Source organism: Salvelinus sp. IW2-2015, linkage group LG7 (assembly GCF_002910315.2).
Source record: "Salvelinus sp. IW2-2015 linkage group LG7, ASM291031v2, whole genome shotgun sequence".
Classification (NCBI taxonomy): Eukaryota; Metazoa; Chordata; class Actinopteri; order Salmoniformes; family Salmonidae; genus Salvelinus; species Salvelinus sp. IW2-2015.
In genome coordinates, this window is record NC_036847.1 from 1,518,223 (window position 1) to 1,532,127 (window position 13,905).

The 13,905-nt window shown below is 42.0% G+C and overlaps 1 protein-coding gene across 1 annotated transcript in view; it reads left to right on the forward strand.

The window, feature by feature from the left end:
* Nucleotides 1-327: 327 nt before the first annotated feature.
* Nucleotides 328-13,905, forward strand: part of grm7 (glutamate metabotropic receptor 7) — a 115,356-nt gene continuing 101,778 nt past the window's right edge. Inside the window, exon 1 of the mRNA XM_023990614.2 lies at nucleotides 328-1,887. Coding sequence (XP_023846382.1) covers nucleotides 1,378-1,887 — 510 coding nt within the window. The 5' untranslated portion in view covers nucleotides 328-1,377. The remainder of the gene's footprint in view (nucleotides 1,888-13,905) is intronic.

Consider the following 13,905-nt stretch of genomic DNA (forward strand, 5'->3'; position numbering starts at 1 on the left):
AAGTGATATACAATCCACAGCTAAGGATCATTGTAAAATATTCATATCTCTCTTGAAGTTGAACAAGTAGGCAGTATTCTCAACACAGTTGGACTTCCTGTCATGTATTGTACTCGTGAAACGTCTACATAATCAGCACTGTCAAATGATAAAAAAATTATCCCAGATGAGCTGATTATTATGGTGGCCATTTCAGATATTTGTTTCCACAAATGTATAATTAGGTGGGTGGGTGGGTGAGTGAGTGCGAGAGAGAGAGAGAGAGAGAGAGAGATTTGGGATTTCAACGGACCCCCAAACGACTGCGTGAGGCAAAAGGCTCAGTGCGCGCCGACGTCGATAATGTGAAGGCAGGAAAGGAAGGAATGGATTAAAAACTTGTGGTTTACAATGTTTTGCCTTGACTGAGTAATGTAGCCTAAAGACGACGCACTGACAGAGAGGATTTAAAGACTTGCCCAAACCTCCTAAAGATGACTTTCTACAGGTAGAATATTTGGAACCCATCTTGAGAAGTAGGCTAATTCACCTCAGGGTTTTTCAAGCAGATTGAATGACGCCTCTCAATGATAGCGGGTGAAAACTAATCGCGCGTGGTGAGTTATTCTGTGAGTCATTCATTTGTTTTATGAATATACGATTTTTTGACGATAAAGAAAGAAGAATAGCGTGTTTGCGTTTTTGTTCACTTCTATATGTCGATCCAACGATCGTAGTTTTATTCATGGAGATTTTTTGTGATGATATAGACTCCTGGTCGACCGAGACGCAGCAGGCAGATCATAGCGGACACGCCAGATCCGTCACTGCGCTCATGTGAAGTTGGCCTCGGCAAAAATAATGTCACCCAGTTCTGCTGGACCTAAGATTAAAGAGCATTTTTTTTTAAAGGCTGTTCGATCTTGTTGATCTATTAGTTCTGTGAAATACATTTTACCGTATACTTTTTCCTCAGATTGTTATGATCAGACCCCTTTTACTTTTACTGTGATAGGTGTTTATTTCAGTGCTTTGGTTAGCCTAAAGTCATAAATAGTTTTGTGACACTGGAACCCTTGAGTAAAGTCTATATTATTGATGTTTTCTAAGACAAAAATGATGTCAATTGCCTCGTTAACCTGATCAATGTTGAATCCTCGTCAAAGGGTGTTTTTCGATTCAACAAGCTACGCCAAGCACTCCTGGCAGTCAAGCGATGGGCGCAGTTTGCCTGAGTAGGAACCGAAGGCGTCTCGATTTTTTTCATCCAGCTTGTTGAATCTCCTCCTTGGTAATAGGAATTGGCTCGTATTAACACACTTTACTGCCATTTAGGTAGTAATATATGCGGATTGCAGCCTCCCCTTTCGCTAGAACTAACTCAACCGTCGGAGCATCATGGCTCGTTACGCTCTCGGAACGAAGCAACACCCTCGCTTTCTATGGAGAGTGTTTTGGTTGACGAGAACGTTAGTGGATTTTGCGCTGTCTCAGGAGGTTTACGCACCCCATTCTATCCGGATTGAGGGACATTTCACCCTCGGTGGCCTCTTCCCTGTGCACACCAGAGGGGCCGAAAGCACGCCTTGTGGAGATATCAAAAAGGAGAACGGGATCCATCGGCTGGAGGCCATGCTGTATGCTCTGGATCAAATTAACCTCGACGATCAACTTTTACCCAACATCACCCTAGGCGTCCGGGTGCTAGACACTTGTTCGAGGGATACATATGCGCTTGAACAATCATTAACTTTCGTTCAGGCATTGATACAGAAGGACACTTCAGATGTGAGGTGCACCAATGGAGAACCGCCCGTGTTTGTCAAGCCCGAGAAAGTGGTTGGAGTCATTGGAGCCTCGGCAAGTTCTGTATCGATTATGGTCGCCAACATTTTGCGCCTCTTTCAGGTGAGTTCACCTCTGGGACTTCCCCCGTAGGCCTATCTGTGGATGAAATGTCGTTTTAAGTTTAGCTAAATGTGTTTGAAACAACATGTGCAAACTAGTCCTATTTTATTATGTTATTTGTCTAGCCTACTTTTATTTGACAATCTATTACGTTATATTTTGATCCCCTATTTTCTCTAAAAGAAAAGAAAACGAGAGAATCCTAGCCTCTACAAATCCAACCAAATCCTTGGTCTACATACTTCTCAAGTGCTCTCTTAGTTACATTGAGGAGAATGAGAAAAGGTTGAGAGAGTTTGAGTGGTGGGCTGTTGCGCTTCCCTGGTGGTGCTGAAAGAAAAGCCCCCGCTTCCCGGCTGCCTCCCTATCCCTCCCTCTCCCTCAGTCTGCCTTTCCCTTTCTCCATGGTGGGTTGAATGCGCTGTGAAGGGGCTTCGACAGACTGACACACTCACACCCATGCACTAGTAAAAAAACACTATTGGAACCGAATGACGAAGGCTACACACGTATCACCAGCGGTTGTTAAGTTATTTCAGGCATTTTTGACAACTGTTGTGGTTCTGACATCGTAGCACAGGATAACAATTTGAACTTTCAATTTATTCAATTTCTTGAGTGAAAATGAGGTCTCTCCAAGCTGTCTTTTTAAGTAGCCTACGATGATTTTGTGCCCCACGATTATTTAGTTTTTTTTTTTGTTGATGTTTGTCAATGTCACCATGTTGACTTGGCTAATTCCAGAATCTGTAATGTTTTAGTTTATAATGAGACACAGTGACCTCAGTAGAATGTTTAAGTACTCCCTGTTTTCTTCACACAGGCCTGCATACCTGTCCTTTAGCCTTGTTGAGAGTCAGAAGAGAACAGACATACAGACAGTCTGCCCACTCTTAGTACTGAAGTGGAATGAGGCACCCAGCAGAGCTCCAATACAGCAAATTAATTATTAAAAACACATGTTTAGACCAAAATATGCAATTACTTGAAATAGTGTGCATTAATGTGCCACTGTACAAGCCAACATCTAAGCAAGTTCTCTTGTCTGAAGATATAAGATGTGCTGTTCAGAAGGCCAAGAAAACATGAGCGTTAGTGTTTGCGGTAGTGTCTTGTGGTAACAGATTGTGACTTACAGTCAATGCCATAATTGTGTTTTCCCAGATCAATTAAACCAAGCACAGCACAGGACTAAGTAGCTGTTTAAAAGAGACTGAAGCCATCAAGGTACTTGACATCCGTTTAGTTGCTTTATGAAAGCCACAGACACACACACACACGCACACACACTATTACCCTCTCTCTCTTAATACCAATCTTTACCAGACCAATCCAGTCATGCTGGTCTCAAGGGCTTTGTGGCTCTGTTGGGTGGATATGCTGGGTGATGGGGTTAAAGTCCCTCTACCATTATCTCTGCAAGGTTGGAATCAGGATTCTTTGTTAGAGTGAAGGCACCTGAAGGACAATACTTGTTTGTGTCTTTCCCAAATGCAAGTGATTATGTCTAAAAGATGTTCCTTGAGTATAGCATTAGAACTCATCCACATCACAGAAAAGATATGGGGGTGTCAGGGGACTTGGAGATCATATACGATTCCTTGGGGGGGGGGGGGGGGGAGGATACTAAGCCCCTAATCCTGTCGTCTCCAGGTGCTCCAGTGTCTGTCTGTGTGTCAGGCTGCAGCAGTAGCGTAGGTGGGGTGTTTGCAGTGGCACCGGAGCGTCGGCGTAGTAATCAGGCTCGGGGAATCAGTGGGTTGACAGGCGCTGTCACAAATCTCCTTCCTGCATTTGCTCAGGCAGTCACTCTGCATTTATGTTAATTTCCACCACTGCACCGCTCTGGCTGCTGTCGTATAGCTGTCACTGGCTATGTTGATCCCCACAGTCAAATTCTACACAAATCCCGGGGAGGATACAGTAGATTTGATTAAAAGTCTCGATTTTCAACAGATTTCAATATTGAGACAATATGGTCTCCTTTAATTTTTTTGCTCTTTCTCTACCTCTCATGTTCTAGTCATGATGATCATATTGATAGTAAACATTCATCAAGAGGAATTGGCTATGAGTCCCAGCGGTAATCAATATAATCTGGGAATGACAGCTCCCTGCCCATTTACACTCATCATTCTCACTGCAACTGATTAATTTCTGATAGCAATTAGAAGTTTCACAGATTGTTTTCAACTCCAATCCATCAAGATGAGAATACGTTTTCTCGAAAACAGGATGAAACACCTGTTCAAGCCTGACTGAGAAAGCAAGTGCAATTTCTGCTTTTAAAATTGGGAGGAAAAAGCTCCCTACTTCATAAATTACATCTTGTTCTATCAGACAAGCTGCGCCTGATGTCATTTTCTGTACATTGTCAGGGATAAAGAGTATGAAGTAGTCTGTGCTTGAACAACTGTAGTTGTGCAATGTAAACTAAGTAAACAATACATACCAACAAAGTCAAATACTCTTCATATAAAAGTACAATTATTTATTTAGATGACGGTTAAAACATTGGGATGTATCGGTCAACCATGATCGTTGTCATAATCTCTTCAAATCCAGTCAGTGCACAATCCCATAAATCGTGGAATGTGGTGGAATATTCTCTTTGTCTGCAGTGAAACTGTATGGACAGAGTCCCAGAGGGGTCGATGATCTTCATAGAGCAGTGGATCAGTGTTGTGATCCTTCAGTGAGGATTTCAGTGAAAGTTACCATTGTGTTAATCTCCCCCCTGTGATAAATGGAACATCAGGGAAGTTAAATACAGATTGTAGGTTTTATTGCCAGACACTAAATATCGCTGTTGTCTATTTAAAGTGTGAGTGGCCGCTGAACTGTTAATGCTGGTAAATTGACGAGGGATAGATTTTTCTGAGGACCCAGGAGAGTTGATCAATACTGTTGCCATGGTAAGGCCGATTTGCTCTGAAGATGTTTTTATTTTCCTGTTCTTCCACAGAGCCCCGGAAATGAGAAACAACAATTTCAGCCAAAATACAAAAAATACTTTTGAATTATGGCGCGATGTTCAAACGAAGGACTTGTTATTCTCAACCTTTGAGAGATGATCTTAATTGTTTTTCATCGCTCTCTGTTTTCGAGACATTCTCCCACGCTATGAGAAAAGCCTCTGCCTCAGCCCAAAATCCTTAGTGTCAGTGTCCATTTGCAACTCTTGGCCTGTGGAATGACTGGTGAACTCATTTTTTTTATCCGGCTGACATTTTATATCATATTCCTCTCTTTCCCAAAGAGAGAGGCGTTACTTGTTTTGAATGCAGGTGAACTCTTTCTTGTCCTTCTGTCAGGGGACTGGGCCCCTGCGGACTAGCTGTCTAGGTGAAGCATTGATGTCCTTGCCTGACAGGCAAGGTACTGTTTTTATCTCTCGCCCTTTCCCAAAGAATAATCAATAGAATCGAGGCGAGGTAGATTGAAGCCTGACAGACAGACTGATCTATTCAGCTGACAGCCGGAAGCTCTGACAGACATGTAGGCGAGATGGGTTGCGTAACTGGCACACAAAGCTGTCACCAAATTTCTTAAGTTAAATGTGTCTGCTTGTTCAAACACAGTATGCCATTTGCACATTCATGTTTGTGACAGCCCAGGTCAATTAGTCCCATCTAGAGCACCTTTATTTATGCCTCCAGCGAGTACATGTCAACTGTCAAGCATATGGTCAGACAAACAACCCCATATATATATATATATATATATATATATATACAGTGGGGAGAACAAGTATTTGACACACTGCCGATTTTGTAGGTTTTCCTACTTACAAAGCATGTAGAGGTCTGTAATTTTTATCATAGGTACACTTCAACTGTGAGAGACGGAATCTGAAACAAAAATCCAGAAAATCACATTGTATGATTTAAGTAATTAATTAGCATTTTATTGCATGACATAAGTATTTGATCACCTACCAATCAGTAAGAATTCCGGCTCTCACAGACCTATTCGTTTTTCTTTAACTTCTCTAGGGTATGTGGGACGGTAGCGTCCTACCTCGTCAACAGCCAGTGAAACTGCAGGGCGCCAAATTCAAAACAACAGAAATCCCATAATTTAAATTCCTCAAACATACAAGTATTTTACACCATTTTAAAGCTACACTTGTTGTAAATTCAGCCAAAGTGTCCGATTTCAAAAAGGTTTTACGACGAAAGCACACCTAACAATTATGTTAGGTATGAGCCAAGTCACAGAAAAAGACACCCATTTTTCCAGCCAGAGAGAGCAGTAACAAAAAGCAGAAATAGAGRTAAAATTAATCACTAACCTTTGATGATCTTCATCAGATGACACTCATAGGACTTCATGTTACACAATACATGTATGTTTTGTTCGGTAAAGTTCATATTTATATCTAAAATCTGAGTTTAGGCGAGATGCTACTGTCTCACTTGGCAAAAAGCCTGAGAAAATGCAGAGCGCCATATTCAAATTAATTACTATGAAAATTACTATAAAATGTAACTTTCATTAAATCACACATGAAAGATACCAAATTAAAGCTACACTGGTTGCTCAAACGTGACGACAAAATATCTCAAAGGTTACCTGTAAACTTTGCCAAAAAATGTCAAACTACTTTTGAAATACAACTTTAGGTATTTTTTTACATTAATAATCGATAAAGTTGATGACGGGATGATCTGTGTTCAATACAGGATTAAAACCAACCGTAGCATGCCTTCTGGTCATGCATTTCAATCAAACAGGACACCTAGAGTGACTCGACTTCAAGATGGCCGTATTTCTTCATTTCACAAAGGAATAACCATTTCTCTAGACTGTTGACATCCAGTGGAAGCCGTAGGAACTGCAAGCAGGTCGCTTACAAATCTGGTTTCCCAATGAAACTCATTGAAAAGAGAGTGACCTCAAAAAAATAATCTGAATGGTTTGTCCTCGGGGTTTCGCCTGCTAATTAAGTTCTGTTATACTCACAGACATGATTCAAACAGTTTTATAAACTTCAGAGTGTTTTCTATCCAAATCTACTAATAATATGCATATCTTATCTTCTGTGGATGAGTAGCTGGCAGTTTAATTTGTGTATGCTGTTCATCCAAACGTGAAAATGCTGCCCCCTATCCTAGAGAAGTTAAGAAGCCCTCCTGTTCTCCACTCATTACATGTATTAACTGCACCTGTTTGAACTCATTACCTGTATAAAAGACACCTGTCCACACACTCAATCAAACAGACTCCAACCTCTCCACAATGGCCAAGACCAGAGTGCTGTGTAAGGACATCAGGGATACAATTGTGTAGTATCTGGGATCTAGATCTGTTTATATTAGTTACTATACTGTTACTAAGCGGTGATGTATTACGACAGTGTTACGTTACTACACCTAATAGGAAATGCACATGCGCACTAGTGTGCCCGGGAACTGTAGAGCACGAGAGGTTTTGACTAAACGAAAACTAACTGTACTCCCGTCTCCTGCCTGGTCATTTCTCCACAACACAAATATTACAAATTGTAGACCTGCACAAGGCTGGGATGGGCTACAGGACAATAGGCAAGCAGCTTGATGAGAAGGCAACAACTGTTAATTATTAGAAAATGTTCAAGATGACGGTCAAGATGACGGTCAATCACCCTCGGTCTGGGGCTCCATGCAAGATCTCATAAAATGCAAATTAATTACTTAAAAATCATACAATGTGATTTTCTGGATTTTTGTTTTAGATTCCGTCTCTCACAGTTGACCTATGATAAACATTACAGACCTCTACATGCTTTGTAAGTAGGAAAACCTGCAAAATCGGCAGTGTATCAAATACTTCTTCTCCCCACTGTATATATATTCACACACACACAGTTAAAGTAAGAAGTTTACATACACTTAGGTTGGAGTCATTAAAACTCATTTTTCAACCACTCCACAAATGTCTGGTTAACAAACTATAGTTTTGGCAAGTCGGCTAGGTCATCTACTTTGTGCATGACACAAGTAATTTTTCCAACAATTATTTACAGACAGATTATTTCACTTATAATTCACTGTATCACAATTCCAGTGTGTCAGAAGTTTACATACACTAAGTTGACTGTGCCTTTAAACAGCTTGGAAAATTCCAGAAACTGATGTTATGCATTTAGAAGCTTCTGATAGGCATATTTTGAGTCAATTGGAGGTGTACATGTGTATGTATTTCAAGGCCTACCTTCAAACTCAGTGCCTCTTTGCTTGACATCATGGGAAAATCAAAATAAATCAGCCAATCGAAGCCCTCCAAGTCTGGTTCATCCTTGGGAGCAATTTCCAAATGCCTGAAGGTACCACGTTCATCTGTACAAACAATAGTACGCAAGTATAAACACCATGGGACCACGCAGCCGCCATACAACTCAGGAAGGAGACGCGTTCTGTCTCCTAGAGAAGAACGTACTTTATTGCGAAAAGTGCCAATCAATCCCAGAACAACAGCAAAGGACCTTGTGAAGATACTGGAGGAAACGGGTAGAAAAGTATCCATATCCACAGTAAAACGAGTCCTATATCGACATAACCTGAAAGGCCTCTCAGCAAGGAAGAAGCCACAGTTCCAAAACCGGCATAAAAAAGCCAGACTACGGTTTGCAACTGCACATGGGGACAAAGATCGTACTTTTTGGAGAAATGTCCTCTCGTCTGATGAAACAAAAATAGAACTGTTTGGCCATAATGACCATCGTTATGTTAAGAGGATAAAGGGGGAAGCTTGCAAGCCGAGAACATCATCCCAACCGCGAAGCACGGGGTTGGCAGCATTGTGGGTTCTTTGCAGCAGGAGGGACTGGTGCACTTCACAAAATAGATGGCATTAAGAGGAGGAAAATTGTGTGGATATATTGAAGCAACATCTCAAGACATCAGTCAGGAAGTTAAAGCTTGGTCGCAAATGGGTCTTCCAAATGGACTATGACCCCAAGCATACTTCCAAAGTTGTGGCAAAATAGCTTAAGGACAACAAAGTCAAGGTATTGGAGTGGCCATCACAAAGCCCTGACCTCATTCCTATAAAAAAAATTGTGGGCAGAACTGAAAAAGCGTGTGCGAGCAAGGAGGCCTACAAACCTGACTCAGTTACAGCAGCTCTGTCAGGAAGAATGGGCCTAAATTCACCCAACTTATTGTGGGAAGCTTGTGGAAGGCTACCATAAATGTTTGACCCAAGTTAAACAATTTAAAGGCAATGCTACCAAATACTAATTGAGTGTATGTAAACTTCTGACCCACTGGGAATGTGATGAAAGAAATAAAAGCTGAAATAAATCATTCTCTCTACCATTATTCTGACATTTCACAGTCTTAAAATAAAGTGGTGATCCTAACTGACATAAGACATGATATTTTGTACTAGGATTAAATGTCAGGAATGCCCCAGAGGAGGCTGCTGGGAGGAGATCTAGGAGGACGGGCTCATTTTAATGGCTGTAATGGGATACATGGAATGGTACCAAACACATCAAACACATATAAACAAAGTGTTTCACTCTGTTCCATTGATTCGATTCAGTCATTACAATGAGCCCATCCTCCTATAGATCCTCACACCAGCCTCCTTGTGTATGCACATACAGTGCTTTGCAAAAGTATTCAACCATTTTGGCGTTTTTCCTATTTCCTTGCATTACAAATTAATTTAAATTGATTTTTATTTGGATTTCATGTAATGGACATACACAAAATACTCAAAATTGGTGAAGTGAAATGAAAAAGTGGTGCGTGCATATTTATTCACCCCCTTTGCTATGAAGCCCCTAAATAAGATCTGGTGCAACCAATTACCTTCATAAGTCACATAATTAGTTTGATTGCACAAAGGTGGACTTTATTTAAGTGTCACATGATCTGTCACATGATCTCAGTATATATACACCTGTTCTGAAAGGCCCCAGAGTCTGCAACACCACTAAGCAAGGGGCACCACCACTAAGCAAGGGGCACCACCAAGCAAGCGGCACTATGAAGCCTAATGAGCTCTCCAAACAGGTCAGAGACAAAGTTGAGGAGAAGTACAGATCAGGTTTGGGTTATAAAAAAATATTCAAAACGTTGAACATCCCACGGAGCACCATTTAAAATCACTTGTAAAAAATAATGGAAAGAATATGGCACCACAACAATCCTGCCAAGAGAAGGCCGCCCACCAAAACTCCAGGCAAAGAGGGCATTAATTAGAGGCACCAAAGATAACCCTGAAGGAGCTGCAAAGCTCCATAGTGGAGATTGGAGTATCTATCCATAGGACCACTTTAAGCCGTACACTCCACAGAGTTGGGCTTAACGAAAGAGTGGCCAGAAAAAAGCCATTGCTTAAAGAAAAAAATAAGCAAACATGTTTGGTGTTCGCCAAAAGGCATGTGGGAGACTCCCCAAACATATGGAAGAAGGTACTCTGGTCAGATGAGACTAAAATTCAGATTTTTGGCCATCAAGCAAAACGCTATGTCTGGCGCAAATCCAACACCTCTCATCACCTCGAACACCATCCCCAGTGAGGCGTGGTGGTGGCAGAATCATGCTGTGGGGATGTTTGTCATCGGCAGGGACTGGGAAACTGGTCAGAATTGAAGGAATGATAGATGGCGCTAAATAAAGGGAAATTGTTGATGGAAACCTGTTTCAGTCTTCCAAAGATTTGAGACTGGGACCAAGGTTCACTTTCCAGCAGGACAATGACCCTAAGCATACTGTTAAAGCAATACTCAAGTTGTTTAAGGGGAAACATTTAAATGTCTTGGAATGGCCTAGTCAAAGCCCAGACCTCAATCCAATTGAGAATCTGTGGTATAACTTAAAGATTGCTGTATGTAACGGATGTGAAATGGCTAGCTAGTTAGCGGTGGTGCGCTAACGGTGGCTAGTTAGCGGTGGTGCGCTTCAATCGGTTACGTCACTCGCTTTGAGACCTTGAAGTAGTGGTTCCCCTTGCTCTGCAAGGGCCGCGGCCTTTGTGGAGCGATGGGTAACGATGCTTCGTGGGTGACTGTTGTTGATGTGTGCAGAGGGTCCCTGGTTCGCGCTCGAGTCGGGGCGAGGGGACGGACGTAAAGTTAAACTGTTACATGTACACCAGCAGAACCCATCCAACTTGAAGGAGCTGGAGCAGTTTTGCCTTGAAGAATGGGCAAAAATCCAGTCAGAGATTTCATGTCAGGGAGAGATTGGGAATCTTTGTTTGCCCATTAGTTGGTCGTGGATATGGATGGGGGATGGGGGGAAATTGACTCTCTTATTCACCTTACATCAGAATGTATGGATGTGGAGTCATGTATGTTACATGTATAGTTCCACCCGAATACCAGTACACATCATGTACATCAACACATAAAGACATCTCCAGCTGATCCTATAAATATTTTCAGTGCATCCCTCAGGCATGTCTTAACTACATTTTCCCCATATTTCTCTGTATAACACCACATCTCAGACTTCAACAACCTCAAATACCTCGTTCCTCGCCCAGCCCGTAGGAACCAATCCAAGGTATAAAGGAGAGAATGAAATGGTCTTTTCCAGGTTGCAGTGAGTGGAGGGCAGGCCAGTGTTGACTCTCCCAGCCAGCCAGGAATTACCACCCAGCCTCTCTCAACTCTGGAGAAAACAGGGGACCTACTTAACAGCTTAACTCCCCTCACATTGGGGGGAAAAAGTGCTTTGAAAACGTATTGTCAGGTTGACCGTAAAATGTGACTCTGAGGATGGAGTTCAAGTTCTGTACAGTTGATCTGGCCAGTAGAATGAGTTATAGTAGGGAACCCCATTACGTCCAATCCTTTTATGGGGATGAGTGGAGAGAGGGATGGGGTGGACTCTGTTGTGTTGGGAAGATGAGGGATGGGGTGGACGCTGTTGTTTTGGGAGAATAAGTGGGGAGGAGTGCTGTGTCTTGGGAACACATTTGTTCCTTGAGTAAGGATGCCCCTGTCACTTGTCATTTGGACGCCGGTCTTCACAAAAAATATAAACATGGGGTTTATTTTTTTGTTTTTAGGTAGATGATCTTCGATCGATGCAGAATGTAAGGGTTGAAACAGTTAACCTGACCTAAAATATGACTACTGGGTTCTCAGTGAACAAAATTGTATATGAATAGTATATCATATTTGCCCTTGGGTATCCAGATTTACTAGAAAGGTTTTTTTTTACAGAAAAGTCCTAATCCAAATACTACAGTTATACAGCATGTAGTAGAATAAATACATATATGTTTTGGCTATCTATTTTTCCTTCTTCTCCTTCTGCTGTAGTTGAATTACCAAACACCTGTACATGACCTTAAAGCTAATCTCTTATTCAATAGATACAATATGAGGCAAATCACTTTCAAATCACCTCTCCCATTCTGATAGCATTACTGATGCCTCTTCCCTTCCTCCCCTCTTCCTACTCTTCCTTCATACATGGTGCTTCAGAAGTCCTATTCCACAAAGCCTAATCCTGTGGAACTGCTTGTCAGGGAAAATTCTCTCTCAACGCATGAAAGATGTTGCAATTGAAGAAATGCAGAGGAGCCAAAAAAAACTCATCCTCCTCCCAACCCCAATCTCCACCAGCACTCACCCCTTCGCCTCAATTTACCTCCTCCTACCCCCTATCTTACACACACACAGAGACTCAGTCACACACACACAGAGACACAGAGTCACATTCCACAAGATACTTTTTGTAGTCTGATGGCAGCCTAACTAAGTGGAAAGTGCACTGCTCACAAGGCCTGCCTGGTGTCCCCAGAGGTTGGGGGCACTGCACTGGGCCGGCCCTGTTATGTTGACTGTTATGTTGAGACTCCCGGATGTCTCTGTGAGGAGACTAATGCGGACAGGCATGCACACTGAAGACTGACTGACAGGAGATGTGAAGATAGCTAACGTACCACGACCTGAGCTCTGCATCACTGAAAGAAAAGCCTAGCAGACTGCTAAAAGCGTCTTGCGGACAAAGTGTGCGTGTGTATAAGTGTGTGCGCATGTACTGCACACGTGTGTGTTAGGGAGATGGCAGGGACCCGTGGTGTGTATCCTCTCACATTATACACAATAAGCCTTCATTAGGATTCATTGGTTGTCCTTCAGTTATCTTATTACAGAAAGCCCTACAGCCATCTAAAGATGTCTGCTGTCAATGGATAGTCATACATCGGCACCGCATCAAACAACAGAATGACGGTGTATATTTAAGGAGAGGAAATTATTATAATAGGACAAAGACCACAGGTGCTTAAAGACCTGTTGATTTCATACTTTAAAAATGTATAAGATTATCGCTTTAGAATTTAATAATCTGAAATTTGCTCTTGGCTATATTTCTCTGGGGATGGTGGTTAGTGAGTGTTCCGTTTTCTCTCCCTTTCTTTCTCTCAGCCTAAGCTTTGCAGTGGTGTGTGTGTGTGTGTGTGTGGTCCTCTGGGCTTGGAAAGTATGCCATGGTGCTGCAGCAAAAGCATACAGTACATGAGCATTTCAATCTAAAAGGACCATTAAGCACCAACGTGAAGTTCATAGGAGCATGTCAAATTGGTTGTCAAAGCAAAAACTGATTTTTAGATTTTTGTATGCAAATTTATTCAAAGTAAAAAACAGAAATACCTTATTTACATAGGTATTTAGACCCTTTGCTATGAGACCGAAATTGAGTTCAGGTGCATCCTGTTTCCATTGATCATCCTTGAGATGTTTCTATAACTTGATTGTAGTCCACCTGTGGTAAATTCAATTGATTTGACATGATTTGGAAAGGCACACACCTGTCTATATAAGGTCCCACAGTTGACAGAGCATGTCAGAGCAAAAACCACGAAGTCGAAGGAATTGTCCGTAGAGCTCCGAGACAGGATTGCGTCGAGGCACAGATACATTATTTTTAAATGGAAGAAGATTGGAACCACCAAGTCACTTCCTAGAGCTGGCCTCCGTGCCAAACTGAGCAATCGGGGGACAAGGGCCTTGGTCAGGGAGGTGACCAAGAACCCAATGGTCACTCTGACAGAGCTCTAGAGTTC